This window comes from Neolamprologus brichardi, chromosome 13, assembly GCF_056152115.1.
Source record: "Neolamprologus brichardi isolate AB-2024 chromosome 13, ASM5615211v1, whole genome shotgun sequence".
Taxonomy (NCBI): Eukaryota; Metazoa; Chordata; class Actinopteri; order Cichliformes; family Cichlidae; genus Neolamprologus; species Neolamprologus brichardi.
Window position 1 is genome coordinate 14,651,706 of NC_142116.1, and position 21,640 is coordinate 14,673,345.

Genomic DNA, 21,640 nt, shown 5'->3' on the forward strand with positions numbered 1-21,640 from the left:
TGAGTGCAGTATAGATTATAGGAGGATAATACCTCAGTGAAACCAAATGTAATAGGCTGTAATTGTTGCTTATTGTGTTAATAAAACAGATTGTATTCTGCCCATAAAGACACAAGCCATTTATCATTCCCCTAGCCTTGACAACACATGTATTAAACTCAAGAATCAAAGTCCCTCCTTACTTCGTTTCAGTAAGAGTAACTGTTGTTTTGCAGGTAGCTCCAAGTGCAGGATGAACAAATCAGCTTCATTTGCGATGGTAGACCAATGGAGACCCACCAGTGCATGAATATATATACATCTGTAATGCCTAAGTATCAAATCAAATCAAATTTATTTATATAGCACATTTAAAGACCAAAGTACAACAAAGTGCTTTCCAGTAAACCAAGATACAGATAAAAATCACAATATAAAATATAAATTACGGATATAAAATATAAAATAATTACATATTCTAAATGCAGAGCCAGATGTAAGTACTAACTAGTGTAATAATTTTTTGCACTTGCTGAAAAAAAAAAAATCGATGCTGATGCTTTTTCTTCAAGGCTAGTGAGGATGTGAACAGACTGCTACCTGGACCTGCAGGATCTTCACTCTTAAGCTTACTTTACACCAAGGTCATACTAATGTAACATAATCTTCCTTCAGAGTTCACAGACAGATGGGCTTCATGCCCAAAGTCAGAGGGACTGAAGGATGAGGGCACAAAGAAGCTCATAATGTACAATAAGAATTTCTGTCTGGTGGAAATAGTAATTAGCTAAGTGACAAGCAAAAAAATCAACCCAGTTTCACCTTAAAATGCTGGAAAATGAGGCTTGCAGCGTCTAGTGCAATCTTTATAAGACATATTTATGCACTGATGTTTTATTTATTATCAATGAAATTTTTGTGGAAGCACACTGATATAAACTTGGTCGGGTAACAGCTGTACAACCCTCTCCAGATCTGCTAAATGCAATTATATTGCCTTGAGGTTGCTGAAGAAAACCTCAAGGCAATGTAAATTTAATATATTATGCTACATACAGAACTGTACCACTTCGTCCTACCTCATAAAAACTTGCTTGTTGTTCACATGCTTCTCGGCTTTAGTTTACAGATCACATACCAGAGATGAAACAAAACCCCCTCAACATTATTCATATTCTATATCCTTTCTTCTGATCTTATGCGTGTTTGGTTACAGGGCATGAGAAGCAAGCCTGCAGATTCCTATCTCTGCATGCACCAAGCCAGGACTGCAAAGCAGAGGCAGAGCAGAGGCACGGCATCAAATGCTGAGAGGCTTGTGCGCTTACAGGACACAGAGAGGCTTATGTAAGAGTGCTCCAAAGACCGGGTAAGTAAAAGAAGAAACAGAGTTTAGTACTTTTTGAGAATTCAATCAATGGTCAAAATGTGGGTGAGGGCAAGAGGGCAAAGTAATAATCTACAGCACTGTGCAAATGTATTGATCCACCTCTCATTTTGCTTCTGATGAGCCAAACTTTCTTGTATTTTTTAAAAGTGGTCTGGAGCAATAGTTATCCAGCCTTTTTGAAGGCCTTTCATAGTTTATCTTTGGACGTTGGCTGCTTTTTTATTCTTTTTCAGTTGAGACCTTGCATTTGCTCGTTTTAAGATGAATGTTGTTTTTTGTTTGTTAAGCTGCTTAACACTGACCTGTTAGCTGAAAACCTGGTACATCTCAGCATGGTGTGCAGCGTGTCCTTAACCCTTTAAGACCTAGCATAGAACCAAGTCCGCCAGAGCTTATATTATATTTTTACATGCTGTGGAGCCATTTTTGGGAGCATTTCAAGTCGCTATACATCAATACAACCATTAAAGCCCAAATGATACATATTTAATAATATGTATGCATTAAGTGCATAGTAATTACATAAATTGCAAAAAATGCAATAAACTACAAAAAAAATTGAAAATCGTTTTTTGTTTTTTTAACATATATTTCTAGTTAGAGAAATTTAAGAGGCTTATCCCTCAAAACTGTAAATACAAAAAAGTTGCACAAAATGGTTTCCCACCACAGGCAATTTATTTTAAGTGTCTTCATAGTTTTATTTTTGAAATACACCAATTTTTATATACTGCAGGAAAAACGAAAATAAATCTTACAATGCAAATTTGCAAAAAAAACAGCATATGCATCAAAATAAACTATTTCCAGCAGTGCAATATGAGTCCTAAGCATCCCAGAATCGACACAGAAAGTCATAAAGTCAAACATAACTTTTAAAAACACAAGGCTCATAAGGCCCTGATGGTAAAAAACTAACTTTCTGCAAAATGACATCACTTCCGGTTTCGGGCAGGTCATGGCGGACATGTTACGCAAAATGGAGTGTGCCCGCTCTGACCGGGTTTAAAGGGTTAAAAGATTTAAGGAAACTGGACAAGTTGAGGACAAAAGATTAGGTGGCAAGGCTAAAAAGCTATACAGAGAAGATGGAAGAAGCTGTTCTCAAAGACGGCTGAGGTACGCCAAATTACCATGGACTGGACTGAAAATCAGACAGTCTTATAACAACAGATCTTATAGAGCAGTGAATCAAAATGGTTTATTATTTTAATTTTCTAATTTTTCTAATTTTCTAATTATTTTCTGTGGGTTTTTTTTAAAGCTTTTATGGTTTTGAAGATGCAAAATTGAAACCTGCATTTGTAGAGCAAGTCTCTGGATGTTTAGAGAAGCACCAACAGAACTAGTGCTATTTTAAAAATGTATTTTACAAGAGGGAGGCATCAAACCAAAAGACACAAATAGAAAACACTACACAAAGAATGATTGGAGAGGTTTGAGTCAAGTCGTTTCAGTCTGGAGAACATTGAGGGTTTTCTTGTGCGTTTCATTACGGTTTACTGTGCGAGCATTTGAGCAGTGTAAAGGTGCACAGATTTGTGTCTATAAAGAACTAATATCAAAGAAAAGCACAAAAAATATAGGCAGATGTGGAAAGATTCTACCTCGAATAAACAGACATGACCCCCTTCCTTACTTTTTCCTGAATGAGTAATCACCTTCACTCTGCAAGTGGTGGATAAAAAGCCTTCACTCACATCTGCACTAAACAGTGAGGTACTTCGCTAATATGGTCATTGTGCATTATACATAATTCTCATTCAAGAAAGGCTCTAATGACACTCTTCACGCTCAAGTAGGGACAAATGACGTCAGAAATACTGTGAGAGCAAAGAATGGATAAAAGGTCAAATATAAAGCCTGACTGAAAACTGCATCTAATTAGACAAACGGTAAATTGGTTTTTCCATTTGAGTGAATACACATTAAAATGTACAAAAAACCCCAACAAAACTAAAAGGACGGGCTACATTGAATTAGAAAAGACATTTTCATGCAGTTCTAATCATCCATGTTGTTTGGCAATACATGAAGCATATACACAACAGGCATGCAGACATGCACAGATCTGGTTATGAAAAAACAAACAAAATGAAAATCACACTTAGTCCACAAAACCTCTGTGCACTCATGCCAGCCCTGTACTCACTATCTATAAATAAAATCAGCCCTTGTGCCTTTCAGGGCCCTGTGGGGAATAAGAAAACAGTGTGCAATTCACAGGAGAATCTGGTGCACACAGCAAGAAGCTTCACACTTTGCAGAAAACACAGAGCTCAACTGAAAAACAGGCTCATACGACAATGGAAAATCAATGAAGCTGCCTAGGTAAGGGTTTCAAAAGGGATAAGAATTGGCCGATGTTCTGAGACAGGGGAGTCTAAAACAGTGTAATCGGACAAGAGTCACATCCACGTTAACACAACAGGACTGAAACCTGGCTCATCTCATGGGAAAAGCAGATATGGGGGTCTATTAATTTCAGTCTTAGATCCTGCTAAAATTCACAAATTCCTATTTTGACTAAAATACATATATATTTTTTTAAATTCATACATATATTCCTTTTTCCTTGTTTGGGATACTGTTAAGAAATGTCAGTATATAAATATTCATAATCAGTAGGTAAGAGATAAGAATTTTAGGACCAAAGCTTCCTTGGTTCAGCTTGAAGTCTGCTTGAAGTTCCCTTTGCTGAAATGTTATCTTGAAACAAATGGGTCTTGTGACAAACGAGCTCTTCTTTTTGGTGTTTCAAATACTGTCAGGCAGACAGATCAAGATATTCAGAAGCCCCCCAAAATTCTTAATTTCCACCAGAGACTAACCTGAATTTTGGGGTGAATCTATGTGCAAGTTACGCCCATGTGGACTGTTTCAACAGCGATGTTGCTGCATTTCTCGGGAGGTACACATCATGTTACGACGTAGGGTTATGACTTATCTAAAGCATAGAATTAACACAGACCCAATCAGTCAAAATCAAGTTCATTTTTAGTTGGTTGTGAAGCGATAGGTCCTTAATTTCTCACATAAATAATGTCCACTTGGTGACTCACTGCTCAGTTAAGCTGATGTCATCTTACGTAAGTACAATACTGCTTGGAAACTTAATCTGCACAAAAATAACAAATTATGAAATGTCAAGTACTCATAGTCTCTATATTAAAGGTGGACGTAGCCCACCATCAGCCAGTAGTTTGTCGACTACAGTTTGGAGGCATCATGTCTGGCAACACAACCACTGTCATATTGTTTTTTGGAGCCAGAAATGACCATACTGCTTTGTTCATTGTTTATCAAGAAAAAACTGGGCCTAATTAAAACATACCAGTTTGCCCTGCTTGACTTTTATTGTTTAATCTATGCTGACAGTCTTCTGCAATTTGCTGCACTCTTCCTGGATGTCTTCACCTTTCTGCACAAAAACTGTAAAATGTTATTACTTTTATAGTTAAATAAATATTTAATATATTACTAAATATTTACTATTAGTTGAAAAGTGGTGGAGATTTTTTAAACCATTCCTTTTGCCAATAATAATAATAATAATAATAATAATAATAATAATAATAATAATAATAATAATAATAATAATAAACACTATAAAAAATCACATCTAAACTCTATTCTTGTCAAACTGCACATAAATGATCAAAATAATGATAACAAATAAAAGTACCTTCCCAAATGATGTTATTTTTGCCAATATTAATGCTGAAGATTACTAATCTTTTTTATTGAGCTACTTTTAAATACTTTTCTGTTTAATTCCTAGTAATGCACCCTATTCTATAAAATCACATTTCTTTATTAGCTACCATGCAAGGATTACATATCTCTGAAAAACAGGACAGAAAAACAGGCCTTGACTTTGAAAAGTGTAATAAATATATTCATAATAAATAAAAGGACAGCTGAAATACAAGACTTCGGGGCTGCGGGACATGGTTAAGTGTTTATATCTTCAGGGGGATTAAGAATATTCAGAAAAATGAAGGCGGTGTGTTGGCGAAACAGCTGGTTAGTTTGTACGCTCATTCTACCAAGTTACTTCTAAGAGTTGCTAATTTAAAAGTGATGGTTGACTTTAACTTGCATGTTTTATTAAATTAGATTCAATTTCTTTTCTCCATCACTGAAGCTTTCTTTGCTAATGCGCTAAAAGAATTATTACACTCCATCTCCTCTACATCACATTTGTTGGCAAGATAACCACAGAAGGTAGTTTACTTACTAATGCTACCTCTGTTTCCACAAACGTACATATAGTAACTGATCTCAATGCAGTGAAAGCATAGACAGTGGCAGCTTTATTCTGACTTCACAGACTATGCACAAACAACAAGAAAGAAGCTCTCAGCTTGGCAAGCTCATGCCTCTGTTAATGAGAAACTGAAATGACCATGAAAGACACCCTACGATTTCATTGGAATCAATGTCAAACCTGCTTCCTGTGACAATAGACAGTTGTGGCAACATGATCACAGTAATGTAAAGGATGAATGCAAAGAGGTAAGCTTTATGATAAAACACAGTTTCAGATAAAAGCAGAGGGATTGTTTCACTTTGTTATGTTTGAATTATTGTCAGTCTTTAGATTCCACTGGGCAAGCACAGCTTGCCTTGCTTGTCCTGACAGAACTCCAGTACTATACCGGGCTCAAGAGGGTGGAAAGCTAATTTTTCAGTTAAAGCTAGTCAGCTTGGTTTGTCATATTGATACAAATACCTGCTCATAATTCCTAGCCAAAATTATATAGTCTTTCCCTCAGTAAAAAAACCAAAAAACAAAACCTGACCTCAGACTTTTCGATCAGTCTCTTAATACAATTAACCTCACAGCAAGCCACATTATTTGTATCCATATAAAAAAAGGTCCTGTTCAGTGACTTAAATAACCACAGTACTTTCTCAGTATTCAAAAAATTAGTGCTTAAATACAATTAAACAGCTTTTATTTTAAAAAAAAAAAACATACCCAGCCCATACAGTTGTCATAAGGTGGGAAATTAACTAATCTTATGAGTGTATATTTGACTCATCAAAGCTCTTTTGCTCATGTGTTTTTAGTTTTAAAGACAGCAGTGTTATGAACACTGCTTTATCAATTAAAACTTAAATCTGAAGGACCAGACTCGCTAACCTCCTTTCAAAACAAGAATCACAGCTCCATACACTGGATTTATATGTGCACATGACATATTTGCGTGTGTGTTTATGTTTTTCTCAGTTTGATTACAACAAACAGTTTTTCCTCTCAGGGTTTCCCAGGTGCTAAAACATCTGGATACGTAGTTATTTCTAACCACTTCTAACAATTTCTCCACAGCGCTAATCAAAATCCTTGGTATCCGCTCCTGTACCCACAGGGCCTGATCTCACACTGGCTGTGAATCAGCCTGGCTCAAGACCAACTGCATTTACTGTGGAGACAGCTACTGGCACTTAAAGTTATTGTTAGCTTTAAAAGGGGCAAAGTTAGATTTACTGAACCTGCTGTAAAGAACCTCAAAAGGCTCACTGGGTCTTAGATTGCTGCACTGTTCTTTTTCGAATGAGATTCATGAAACAAATATATATATAGAACGTTGTTTTGCACCAGAATTCACATAAACACGTCATACTGATATGCAATTAGAATTAATTTAGAGTGTTTTTCAGTTGATAATCCATCCATCCATCTTGCTCTATCCAGGTGTGGGTCAAGGGGGCAACAGTATAAAAAGAGATGCCCAGACCTCCTTGTGGCCAGGCATGGCTGCAGGGTTGGCCCCAAGTAACTATTTCCTGGCAGAGTAGCCATGTACCTCTATTTTCTATGATATCATCACTCTTGTCTGTCTTCTCACCCCCAGGAACAATTTGGCTTGGGAGACCCTACGCTGCCCCTAACAACATATCACCTCTAACCATGCATAATCATGCGTGGTTGATATTTTAAGTCTAACCAAATCACAACTTAAATCACCTCAGAGAAAAACCAAACAACTCCAAAAAACAGTAAATGGGATCTTTACTAACTTTGTCGTCTACCTTTAGGAAACTGGCAGTATCCCATAAAGAGCTCTTTATTGGTAGTTTTTGGGATATTAGGTGTTTCCGCAGGAAATTTGGCAAACAGACTTCCAAAGTAGGTGTGGGAAATGCAGTAGAAGGTCACTTAGAAATCGAGGCAGGCAGGGATTGCTGGCAACTGGAAGGAAAATGGCTGTTTTAAAGCCCCAAGTGTTGTTAAGCAGGCATTAGTCACACCTGTATGAAGACTTCTGAATTGTGATGCACTTATTCCATTTTGTAAACAACTGAATCTTCCAAGAAAATTGAAATTAATCACCCTCTTAACTCTTTAGCAAATTTGTCTTTGTGACACCTGTTCCCTTCAGCTGTGGCTATTGTACCACTGTAGGAAGCAGCTGTAGCCTGGCACGATGAAAGGCTATTTCTTTTTTTTTCTTCTTCTACTCAATTACTGCCCACCTAGGCCTCTGGTAACCAGCCAAGACACCCCACAGTGCACCAGTACTCTATCTAAACTCTGAACAAGCAGACCCTCTCTCCCAAAACAGTTGGAGGCGATCAAGATGCACTCCGTGTGCGTTGCCTCAGAGCTTTGGATGCTTACAGCCTCGAGGAGAATCTGGTGAGCGATAAGCACCGACTCATGCCAGAACAAAGCATGACTAGATAGATTAATGGTTTTCTGATAAGCCGCTATCATCATTCATAGCATTAATGCATCAGTAGCAGTCTATTTTAACATCAGACAGCATGTGCAGTGGGAATAACAGACTGAGCGTCGGGCTAGTGATGATAATTTACTGTTCGTCTGGATAGCCTTTAATGGAGAGTTTGGCTCCAGCTTTACAGACGATTTATCCACAATCATTTCTGTATGCCATGGTGAAATAATAAAAGAAGCAACTGAGAGTGCGCCCACAGTTCTGCTGCACTGTAGCCAGATAAATGTCACGAGAGACTAAAAACAGACAGGTGAGAACAGGTAGTAAAGGTAAACCTGCTAGTGTTTTGGAGCAAAAGAATACAACATCACATCTCAATAAGAACTGTCAGAGTCTACTCCAAGTGCTTCCACCATTCTGCATATTTAATTCACTGACATCGACGAGGGATCTGATGTTTTTGTGCAGGCCGACGAGTTTCTGTTCATTAAAAATGAAGTGAATGGATAACAGGTGCAGGCAAGATTGCTACTGGGTGGTCCTGAAATGCTTGACTGGAGACGTGCATGTTTTTAAGATAAGGATTTATGGCACAGACAGTGCAGGATAGGAAGGGGGAAAGCACAAAAAATATATACAGTACACTGAAAAATCCAGTTTTAAACACTGAGCTATTTCTGACAAGTACATGCTGCCATGTTTGACTGAGGCTAACAATAAAGAGCATCCTTCGGTATGAAGTTGAATTGCTGACTCTTTATTATCATCAATTTCTAGATACATATATATGGTCATATTACTTCAACAGAAATAAAGGACCAGAACAATTTCATGCCCGTGTGATTTCATGGACGCTATTATTTTTTACAAGGTAAGTTGAGAATAAAATGGAATCTACTGTTGATCTGCTTTTATAACATAAAAGTGGATCTGCAATGCACAAAATTACAGCAGACTCCCATCATGTAGTACACTGTCTATACATAGTGCTGTGAAAACGTATTTGGCCCTTTCCTGATCTTTCCTTGGGGGATATTTATCAGATTTAAATGTTTTAGATCATCAAAGAAATTTTAGTCTTTGAAAAAGATAACCTGAGTTAAAATGATTTTTTTTAGATGATTATTTCATTCATTAAGAGATAAAAGCTATTCAAACCTGCTTGGCCCTGTGTGAAAAAAGTAAATGCGCGCTAAACCTAATAACTGATTGTGCCATCCTTGGCAAGAAGAACTGCAATCATGTGTTTGTGATAGCTGCCAATGAGTCTTTCACATCACTGCGGAGGGATTTTGGCCCACTCTTCTTTGCAGTGTTGTTTTAATTCAGCCACACTGGAGGATTTTCAAATATAAATGGCTTGTTCAAGGTCACGCCAAAGATCAGATCAGACTTTGACTCAGTCACTCCATAACCTTCATTTGTTTTTTGTTTTTTTAAGCCATTCAGAGGTGGACTTACTGGTGTGTTCTAGATCACTTTCCTGCTACATAACCCGAATGTGTTTGAGATTCAGGGGACAGATTGATGGTCCGACATTCTTCTTCAGGATTTTTGTGGAAGAAAGCAAATTTCTTGGTTCCATCAGTCATCCTGAAACAGCAAAGCAGCCCCAGACCATCACATTACCACTATCATGTTTGACTGTTGGTATGATGCTCTTTTTATAAGATGCTGTTTTAGTTTTATGCCAGATGTAACGGGACTCAACCCTTCCAAAAAGGTTCCAGCTTTCGTCATGTCAGTTCATAGAATATTTCCCCCAAAGTCTTGGGTATCATCAAGATGTTTTTTGTAAAATGCGAGATGAGTCTTTGCAATCTTTTTCATCAGCAGTGGTTTTCTCCTTGAAAATCTCCCATGGATGTTTGCCCAGTCTCTATCTTATTGTTGAATCATGAACTCTGACCTTGACTGAGACAAGTGAGTCCTGCATTTCTTTAGATGTTCTGAGTTCTTTTGTGACCTTCTGGATAAGTGGTTGATGTACTCTTGGAGTGATTTAGGTTGGACGGCGACTCCTGGCAAGGTTCACCGCCGTTCCAAGTTCTCCCCATTTGTGTATAATGGCTGTGACTGTGTTCGGTGGAGTCCCAAAGCCTTAGAAATGGCTATGCAACCATTTCCACACGGACTGATGTCAGTGACTTGTTTCTCACCTGTTCTGGAGATTCTTTAGATTGTAGCATGTACATGTTGATTTTAGTCTGCTTCACTTTGTCCAACAAGTTCTATTTAGGGTATTTCTTAATTGAACAGGTCTGACAGTAATCAAGCCTGGGTGTGGTGAGCGAACTTGAACTCAGCTTTCAATATGTGGTTAATCCCAGTTAATTAATAGTGTAACAAGATGGGGCAATTACTTTGGTAGGATTATGTTTGGATAACTTTTTTCCCTTAAAAATTGCCTTTAATATTTACTCGAGTTGTCTTTGTCTGATATAAAAATGTAAAAAATGTCAGTGTAACCCTTAATTGATTGTCATTTAAGCTAAAAAGTGACCAATTCTTCATAAAAATCGAAAAATTGACAAAAGTTGTTCATGTTTGAGGTAATGTAACAAATCTGCACCCAGTTACCATGATTGTCTTCCCTGTTCCCATGTTTGTCTTATAGTTTTTTCCAGGATTTGGTGCATTAGTGGAATGAAATGTTGAGTGCACCTGTCAGATTAAAGGATTGAAGGTATCCCATTCTATTATTTGTTGACTGTATCTGTTAAATCTATCTGCCTCGGATGCCAAATAGATTGAAGTGTGGGAGCCGTTTGTATTGGAAGTGAAAGAGCCTCTTATCCTGATCCTGCTTTTAAAAACCTGCAAAAGAATAAATATAAAATATTTACGGTGCATTTTCTGCAGCCTATGTATCCAGTGTGTTTTCGTGGGGGGAGGTTTGGTGTGCATCTGTGTGCATTTCCGTACATGCCAAAGCAAGAGTGGAAGAGCTCCTCTTTCATGTTGTGCTGCTTTGATTATTGCTTTCCAGCGTTGGATTAATATTTAGCATTTGGCTCTCGGAGGACTGTGCAAGTGAATTTGCGTAATCTCAATACCTATAACTGTGTCATTGGCAGTCATTTATACACTAACCAAAATATTCCCAGGGACTGAACTGCTCCAGTTTTTGTCTTTTTTTTAACTCAAAGACCATCATGGGGCAACTATTAAGAAAAACCCCCAGCACTATTTGGTTGCGAAATTTGTATTTCAGCTGTGAACGTTTACAGTTTTAATTACTGAGAAACCCTAATAAAAGAATTTTCCATTTATTCCCACACCCTGAAGCAAGACTTGTGAGTGGATAGAGTCATCAAATTCCCAGTGATACGTGCTTCATCCAGAGACTGCAGTTGCTACAGCAGCAAGCTGAAATCAAAGCAGTTTCTACTGGCGATTCCCTCTGGATGTTCACTGGTTACTTCCTCTGATGTTTTCTCCTGTCATCATCATCATTAACAAAGACACCGCCATGCACACGGGCGTTAAGACTTCCCAAAATCAAGAGCACATCTGTATGCCTGTATGCATGCACGCATATGCACTAACACACTGAGACAATCACCTTCGAGAATAATGATCATGAAAGAGATTCAGTGTGTAAAAGTAGGGGCCGTTTGTGTTGCACAGCAGCTTTGATGTTAAATTAAGGGAAAAGGGGGAGCAGAGAAAGTGACATCTTTATATTAGAAGCTCTATCGTGAAGCAAACTGTTTATATCTTGGGATACTCGTCACATTCCTGTCATGTTTGTGAAAAGTGATGTTTCTGTATAGCTAATCACGAAGTGCCGAATTCATAATGACATCGCTGCTGTAACAAACATTCTGCATCAAATATGGAGCCACGACCAGTGAGTTATAATCCCACCATAATTCTGACTTAATCTTTCCATGCCCACAATTTCATTACTTCCCTAAGTACAGTTCCAGAGGACACACTCTTTAAGTAATCACAGTCAAACTAATCCGTCCCCGAGAGGGGATGCTGACAGTTTTCACACACGTTCACGTCCTCTCCGGGGACCACGACCCGTGTTTTAAGGAGGAGGATCAGAAATGACACCGCAATCTCATCGGGAAAGGTTATTACTTCGAAAGGCTCATCTTTTCTTCCAGAACAGATAAGCCATTGTTCTCACAATAGATGCTCAAGCTGAAGCAAACCGCTCACATTTCAGATCCAATAATGATACCTATCATTCAGTGCAGTTACCACATAGGATCAATTAAAACCCAATTAACAGGAGTCATATGGAACCTAATCCAACTGCACTATTGCCCAAATCCTGTTGGGATCATTACTAATTATTTCACAGAGAAGCAAAGGAAGGCAAAACTATGGCTATGCAGCCCCAGACACGGCAATATATCACAGTGCTCTGAGAGCTTTAATCAATCCCTGCAGCCCAGTTTAGTGTGTTTAGTAGGTGAAAATGCTCATCAATCAATCACTGGCTCTGCTCTAATTGCTAAATTCCCTTGTTTGTGAAATCTCTTCGAACACGTCTGGTAGCACATCTGGGGCAACCAGTAGTCAGGTCAGTGTGATGGAATAGGTTTATGCCTCTGTGCAAGTGGGGCTGAAACTTAATTGCTTAGAATGAGCAAAGGGCTCATAAGCGAAAAGTAGGAAGAACAGCAGTCGATACACTATGGACTGTGCTTGCAAATGTGGCTTTTTTTTCTTGGGTTCTATTGTGGAAGTTTACTGAATCAATAGTTATAAAATCACCCGAATTCAATATAATACACAATACCATGTTCTGTCACTTATATGTATTTCCCATTTCATTCTACTATAAAAGCCCTTCTGTGTAAAATAGCTCTTATGGTGCTTAATTTTCTATGTTTTTTCACATTTTGAAACGTGTTATGTGTTAAAACTACCAGCACCAAGTTTCTGTGCTTTAACCCGCTTCGAAAGTGTGTGATAATAACTATTAGGCTACACTTCCGAAATGTGGAGTGCGTGTTTCCCCATCAGCGCATCTCATACCGCATTACAGCGGATCTCCCAATCAACACTTACATCTCTGAAGCGATTCCAGTGCTTGATCTTGCGGCTGTACTGTGAAATGGTGGACAGCCACTGCTCGTCTTCCATGAAATTCCCCGTCTTTTCCGCCTCTTTGACGCTCTTCACTTCGGTTTGGAGGGTTGACCCCGCCAGCATCACCAGCGGGACGAGAAGGCACACGATATCCGTATTTCCCACCATGGTAGCGGACAAACAAAAACACCTCGCGCACACCGACTGTCGGCAGCAGGAGGAGGATACCGAGGCTGGACTGAAAGTACCACCTGATTAGCCTATAGGATGCGCCTTCTGCTCGAGGAGAGAGAGAGAAAAGGAGAGGGAGGGAGAGAAAGATTTTCAGGGTGTGTTTCCGTGAACACGCCACACATTTATTTGCATCTTCCTGGGTGCTGTTGGTGTTTACAAGCAACGAATTCAAATGTCACGTGACGCCATTCATTGACTCCTCTCCGCTCTGGGCTTTTTCAGGTGGGACACTTTTGTTTGGTTTGTGGGGCAGGCTAAATAAAGGCTATAATAATGTATTATTAACTCCTCATTTAATTCTTTTAGGATTGTGAGGGGAAACATATTTAGATCACCTTTATTTCTGATGAGATAAGTAAAACCTTCCACCTGAAAGGCTGGGATTAGACAGGTTTTAGTTTTTATTTGAGAAATTTTGGCATCGGGATAGTCGTAGATTGGATTTCCTGATCATTCCAGCTCATGTCTATGTTTAAAAAAGCCTTCAGTCAGTAAATAGCCCACTCTGACACACACTCAGCCAGCAGTTCTGCTGCAGCACGGTAAGATGTCTTTTTCATTAAAATTTCACTGCAACAGGGAAACCCTTTGCGACCCTTTATCTACAAAAGAGCTATGCAAATGTACTTAGCCATGTTAGTTTGGAAAAAGAATACCAATTGGGTCCACTTAGAGCTTTTTCCAGAGGCTTCAATCATATCACACGACTTTCATCAATGAATGCGGCTCTCTCTTGGTTGTCATGGAGATTAATCACTTGGCAGGGATATTTTTGGTTTTTTTTGTTTTTTGTTTTTTTTACAATTTATTAATTTAAAATTAATCAAACTTTTCAGGTATCAACAGCACCTATTAGGCGATTCACTTTACCCCCCCCCCCCCTTTTTTTTTTTTTCTAAAGTGACTGGATTTTTCTTTTTATTTATACTTATCTTGTTAGTTATCTTTTATTCATCCAGATATATTCATCCAAAATAGTGTCCTTGAGATTAAGATATCTATTCCAAGAGAGACCGTGTAGTTATTATTTATAATACATAATCAATTACTGTGGCTGTTGCATTTGTTGTAGTTGTTGAAAGTAAGGCTATGAATCTGCTCCGCATAATTCATTTAATTATCTAGTAAGTGCCTGCACTCACTCAGTTCAAGAGTACATTTGTTTACAAAGTTGAGACTTTATAATAAATACAGTACGATATGACATATAATATAAAGTTCGGATCCAATTGCATATAGACAAAATCTAATCATCTATTTAATATAAAATAGTAAATGTAAGTATTTTCAGAAGAATAACACAAGTATTTAGAAATTATCATTTGGTTTCATGGTCCAGCAGCTTTTATGAAAATTTAAAACAATTTAGGTGTGATACTGCCCAAACAGACCCTTAAAAAATCAATGAACCATAAAGATAATAAAATAAAATTTATTTGTATAGCACTTAGCATTTACAAAGTGCTTCTCGAAAAAACACGCAATAAACAAACAATAAACGTAATTTTTTTTAAAAGCCCCCTAGGAATAAATTATAAAAACAATTTTCCATATCAATTATAAAAAACCACACCAGACTCAAGTGCAAGAGACAATAAAATATAATGTGACTCCATAGGAAATAATAAATTTAACATAAAATGTAAAAGTTTAAAGAATGAAATGGAGATAAGCTAAGAATGTCAAAGATATAAAATCTATAATAAAAGCGCTACCAAGTGCTATAAATTAGCACTGATGAAGACACTGAGGAAGCGAGTTGGACTTCCTTGGGCAGGTCATTTCACAGCTGAAGAGCCCTAACAGCAAATGCTCGATCGCCTTTTCTCTTTAAGTGTGAGCGTGATGGGAAAAGTAAACAGGTTTCTGGGAAGATCTCAGGCAGCCAGGCCATGAATGTTTTTTAAAATAATAAGTTGAATATTAAAACCAGTTCTTAAAGTAAAGGGCAGCCAGTGTAAACAGTGTAGCAGCGCCAGTTTCTTATGTGCCACTGCTGTAGCAGCAGGACTCGTTAACCTTGCTTATGTGTTTCTCAAGCACACCCAGGTTTCTGACAACTGATTGTACATGAACTGATAAAGGACCAAGGGAGGACTTGATGAGTAAATGGAGCGTTTCTGGACCAATGATAGGATTTTCTGTTTAATTTTAAACAGTTTAATTTTTTAGAAATGTAAGTCTGTGGATTTTACCATTCATTTAATACTAAGCTGTTAGCACAGTAGTGGAACAAAATATAATTTCTCTGTATAATGTAGCCAAGAGACAGCATGTATATATATTTTTTTAAAAAACAAGGTAGGACCTAGTATAGACCCCTGGGGGACTCCAGATTTTAGAATAGGGAGAGCTGTGGTCACCAGTAAAAAAACAAAACAAAAATAAAACCGTAGAGCTGTTCCAGATATACCAACCTGATGCTGCAGCCTCTCAGTCAAAAAAGTTTTATGGACTGTTGCATCAAATGTTGCACTTAAGTCAAGAAGAACAAGGACAGAACATTCATCAGTGTCAGCAGTTTTTAAAATATCATTTGTGCCTCTAAAAGGCACCGTCTCAGTTCTGTGATGTTGTTTAAAACTGGACTGACATTTTGAAAAGATTTTGTTCTCATGTAACTTTTAAAGATGCAGTGGACAACAAATTTTCTCCTGCGGCATCCAAAAAGGTGTTAACTAAGGTGTAAACTCACACGACTCTGCTAAGTGTCCCAGTAAGGGGCAGCATACATGACACCAGGCCCTAGAAATGGGATACCTAAGTGCAACACACCTACAACAAATGTTATGAATTATTCAAATTGTACTGTTCATGCTGTCAGAACTCATTATTGTATGTGAACTTAATCAAAACCTCTCAGTCTTAATAAAAATGAAACAAATTACCACAGTGCTGTCTGATTTCATGTGATTTTCTTATGGAATAAAGTTAAAGCAATAGTTAATTACATTGTTATATCTTGATTGACAAACTGACAACCTTGCATTTTGCCCTTGTATCTACATTATAACAATGAAACAAAGTTGGCTAAAATAGAAAAAAAAATACAGAAAAGAGTCAATGTTGATTGTTATCTGGATTAATGACAACACAAAAAGAGGTATGCGATGTGGTTATGTTGACTGTAGTTCTATGATACGTCTCGGTTGCGTTGTATAAAATGTTTTGATGCATTTTTTGGGGAAGTACAGCATTTGCACTTTGCCAGGCTATAGCGTTTGACTATATCTGCATAGCCTGCTGCAGTCTCAGCCCTAGAGAGGAGCAGTGAATGACAGCTTTTAAATGAAATGCTGGATTAACTGATGCCATCTTTATCTCATCCTGAAAGAAGTGTATTTGAGACCTTAAGAAAGGCAGGCGTAAAGACAGGAAGTTGTTCAAACTGAACATGGACTCGTGCATGGAAATTATGTGATGTGATACAGTCAAGTGCGTGAAAGCAGCTGAGCTTAATCCACATATAGTTAAGCATACAGCAAGCATGCAAATGCTTTTTTTTAATGCTACACACTCAAGCTGAATAAAATATTCATGTGTGCAAACAACAAATTTTCTAGCTGGTTGGACTCTGCTTAGTTTGTACTTCCTGCGTTCAACTAAAGCTAACTGTAGCCAGACACGAATACATGCAATCTCCCTGCTTTAATCTCAGTAACATTAATCAAACTGAAAGCAATGAACAGCATGAAGCAAAATTACAGTGTGATTAACTTCTCTCTTGTAAGTCACATATTAGGGGGAAAAACTGAAGCTACTGCAGCAGGAATCGCGCAAAGGCCTGGCCGTGAACCCAGACAGATGTGATATGACAGTCACGGAGCAATGAAGCAGAAAGCGAAAGGAAGGAACACGGGAACCGACAATTTTCATCTCGTTCTTTGGAGACAGAAAAGGAAATAAATGGCTGAGAAATCCTAGAGTCATAGTACTATAGGCTGTAATGTAATCTTATAAAAGCACTGTGAATATACTCCTCTGTCATGTGAGTGTGTTTTCCCCGGGTCTGATGCTTTGTGACTCAGAGGAAGAGATGTAATTGTGACAACCGCACAGATCAAATGAAGTTCATTAACGAAACATTTTGGATTCTGTCATCCAGAACAGCTGTGTGTATCCACGAGCCAGTCTTGGAGCCTAAGTTAATTGTCAGCTTATTAATTAATACTTTTTTAATGAATGTGTGCCATTACTAATGACTTTCTAGCAGTCTGTTTAAGGGGTCAGTCAATTGGTTCAGGTCTCCCTACAGATATCATTATATTAATGATGTTATTTAACTTTGGGCTGGAAAAAAGCAAACTGCAGAACCTTTCCCTTAAACTGTAACGTCCATTCAAGACTAATAGGTGGTATTAGTCCAGTAAACACGGACGATATCCAGGATACTTTAAGATTCAAAGAGCAGTCACAACAGCCGAGGAAGGCTGTGTTTGGCAGGATTGCTAAATAATGCACATGCTTCTAAAATGAGAGACAGAGAGAGAGAGCTTCACTCTGGGACAAGTCACACTAAGAGTACTTATAAATAATGATTGGGATCCTTTTCTCTGTCTTAAGTCATCATGCATGCAGTGACTTTTTTGCTCTGCTACCTATCACTTAGCAATGCAGCCTCTGTGCCAAATTACACCCGATCAATATCAATAATGAAACTCGTTCACAAACTCAGCAACCAAAGCTGGAAAATGCAAATAATCCACCTCCTTTGGGTGCTTTATGTCAAGTTGGCAGTCAGTGAAAGGAAACGATAACACCTTTTTGTTTTGTTGCTCATGTTCCGTGACCAACAACAATAATAAATGAATGACACAGGGCTTATTACACCTCTGTAAATGTATTTAAAGCAGATAGTGGTAAAATGTTCCTTACTAGGCCTCTTTTTTTTCTTCTTTCTTTTTTCAAATCTATCATCTTTGAACAGAAAGGCCCAGCAGATCCACCCTCTGGAGTGTTGTGTAACGTGTTAATGCTTTAATAAAGAAGAGTGTATCTTCACAAACAAAGAGAGAGAGAGAGAAAAAAGCTAAACATCACATTTTCCCCTCCCCTGAGAGTGTGGGTCTGTTTCTGCTTCTTCCAGCAATAAATCAAAACCTGTCCCAGGTCCAGCGTCAGGTGATGCAGCCTCGCCGAGCCAAACAGCCGATCCTGCATTCACTGCAAAAGCCTTTTCAGATAAACACGAGGGGGCCTGAGATGGAAAGGTTATTCTTCTTCAGTTGGAAGTGTCTCCTCAGAGTGACAGACACCACCTCATTTTTCGTGCCACGAGGAGTGATAAACAGCAATAAAGTACTTCTGCTCACAACGGCATGCCGTTGCTATAGTCACAGCCTCCCAAACACAATCCAGGGACCCTTTCACCTCTTACTGAATTCATTAACATAAGCGTATGCAAAAGAGCGTGAAGAAGAAGGCGGTATCTGAGCACATTCTGGTTAAGTGCATCGTAATTGCTCGGGTTATTTTCACACCAGTTACTGAAACAAGTAGTTTGCTGGGATGAAAAAAATACAGGTAGGATTTTCTTTGTGGATCGCTCCAATGATCCTCTGATTAAAGGAAGTACTTCCAGAAAACAACAACAACAAAAAAAAGCACTCTCAACAAGCCACTTGGTAATAGATTTATTATACATGAATTAGCCCGAGGCTGGCCAGCTTAACAGCCCTCTCAGGCCTGTTTGAATTGTAAAACACACTGCCTGTCACGCTTTACTTTTCTTCCATGACAATGTACAAATAATGTTTTCCCCCAAACAGTGTAGTCTGCCGGCTTAAGCTCAGGAAAACGGCACCGGCGCTGTGTGCGGAGAAACATTAATGGAGCAGAATAAAACACACTTGCTACAGTTGAAACGCCCGTGAAAAAGATACGTCAGACAGCCTGCTGTGTGTTCACGGGCACAAACAATAGATGCAACCGGGCATAAACATTTCCCATGCAAACATAAGCACTTTCACCACACTGGCTGCAGCTTCTTCGTCGTGTGAAACTTAAAGCTTGTACAGTGACGCCACTATCTGGTTATGCAGTGCATTACATCAATCGGGGGCCGACTCTGGAATTTCACCACTAGGTTAAGTGCGATTAAACACACAAACTGCACTATGAAATGAACGTAGCTTAAATAGTTTTGGCATTAGTTTATTGTTAGGTAGTTCAGCTTTTTTATTTTTTTGTGTAGTCAGCTACTGAAATTTTTCTGTTTTACCTTTCCTTGTTTACTACCTCTTTACTACAACTATTAGGGTAACACCAAAAATATATGTTTTTGTTCATTTTCAGAATAAAGTTGAAATGTGGAGAATAAAGTCGTCGTTTAAATTCAAACAACTGCTACAGCTGCCTTGTGTAGGTGAATTAGTGAAGGAACCTGATCAGCGATCTTATTGTGTCTTGCGATACATCATACATCCTCTTTACTGCACGAGGGTCTAACCATCGGTATCCTTGCATGTGCCATTTCAGTTATCACAAATGTGGTGTTTTCTTTTTAACCAAATGAGGCTTTCTGCCAACACATTCTGCACCATCTCTGCAGCGTTCTTAGTCTTATCACAACACTGTTTATGTGCTAAATAAAAGGTAAACTTTAAAAAAAAAGTTTAGCGCTCACAAAACTATACTTGCGTAAAGCTGCAGAGAAAAAAAAAGAGAGTTTTAGTCTTAGTCAGTGAGGTCAAATGTGTCATCACAACCAGTATCAGGTGGTTCTTGTGCGTACATATTATGAGACTGGGATGACTACGTGACTGACTGTGAGTCAGTTTTTGATATGACTTGCAATAATGGACTTTTGAAATCTTGCTCAGATTATATATATATATATATATATATATATATATATATATATATATATATATATATATATATATACACAAACTAACTCACAGCAACCATTTCTTAGGGCTCACACATTAGCAGCTGTAGTAATGATGAGATCATCAACAAATGTCAAACAGGATTATTTCCTGCTTGTTGCAACACTTAGGCTATCTGGGCTTTCTGATATTGCAAATGTAAAATCATAGCAATTTATCATATGAGTGCTGTAAAGCTGTTTTAGTTTGTAAGACTGTTAAACAAGGACCAGTCAGGTAAACTGAATCAGATATCAACTTTTTTTTGTATTGTATTGTTATAATTTCCTCAAATGTTCATTCATATAGTCAATTTGAATGTATATTTTACATCTAATATACTTTTGCTTTTACATAGTTTTAATCAACTAAGCTTCAACTTCAGTTTAAAGCAAGTGGTAGTTTTCAAAATTATACTAGTACTTTTCTGTGCTTCTTTGGGTTTTTATTCCAACAAACCAAGTCAAAGAGAAGGTCAGTCCCCAGAATGGGATGTAAGTAACCTACAATCCCCATAAAAATAAGAGGCATGAATGGACACAGAGGCTTAAGACTTTAAGTTGGAGAGCAAATACCTGCTATTGTAAACAGGTCTGGAGGCATTTGCAGCAGTGGGGGATGGTAAAGCCTCCCTGTTAGAAATCATGAGCCAGAATTGTGCAAGATTTTTCTTAAACTTTGGGTCTCTGAGAATAGCACACGTTCTAGTCATTTATTAAAGCATTTAAATGAACAACATGGTCATAAAGTTGTGACACCAATCTGTCACTAAAGCTTATTGACTGACTGGAAAAAACTAACATTTAAAAAGGAAAAACTAGCATGTGTAAGCTGTGTAAAATGTAAATAAAAACAGAATGATTTTCAGATCTCATACACCCATATTTTATTCACAGAAGAGCACAGGGACGTATCAGCTGGTTAAACTGAGAAAATGGCAGCAACAAATGTGAAAACAGGTGGGACAGGGCCATGTTTTAGGCTGTGTAGCACCCCCTCCCCTTTTAACAGCACTCCATAAATGTCTAGGAACTGGGGAGAGGAGCTGCTGGACTTCTGGGAAAGGACTGTTCTTCCAATCTTGCCTGATATAAATTCCATGTGCTTAACAGTCCTGGATCTTCTTGTATTTTTGTTGTATTGAACTGAAGGCAGTTCCGCACCCGGACTCTTCTACTTCAAAGCCATGCTGTTGTAATAGATCTAGGATGTGTGGGTCCTGGAAAGGACATCAGCTGGATGGAGCAAATGTTGCTAAAACCTGTGTATAACTTTAAACTTGTCTAAACCACAGAACAGTTTTCCACTTTCCCATTTTTTAGCTTTGGCTCAGATTGGGCAGTGGCATTTCCAGATCATGTTGGCACATGGCTTCCTCTTTGCATGACAAAGCTTTAACCTAGATTTGGGAATAGCATGACATGTGGTCA

The 21,640-nt window shown here is 38.2% G+C and overlaps 1 protein-coding gene across 1 annotated transcript in view; it reads right to left on the bottom strand.

The window, feature by feature from the left end:
• The window catches only part of spock2 (SPARC (osteonectin), cwcv and kazal like domains proteoglycan 2), a 37,874-nt gene extending 24,423 nt beyond the window's left edge, over positions 1-13,451 (bottom strand). Inside the window, exon 1 of the mRNA XM_006783818.3 lies at positions 13,087-13,451. Within this exon, the coding sequence (XP_006783881.1) occupies positions 13,087-13,275 (189 nt within the window). The 5' untranslated portion in view covers positions 13,276-13,451. The remainder of the gene's footprint in view (positions 1-13,086) is intronic.
• Between the last annotated feature and the right edge of the window lie 8,189 nt (positions 13,452-21,640).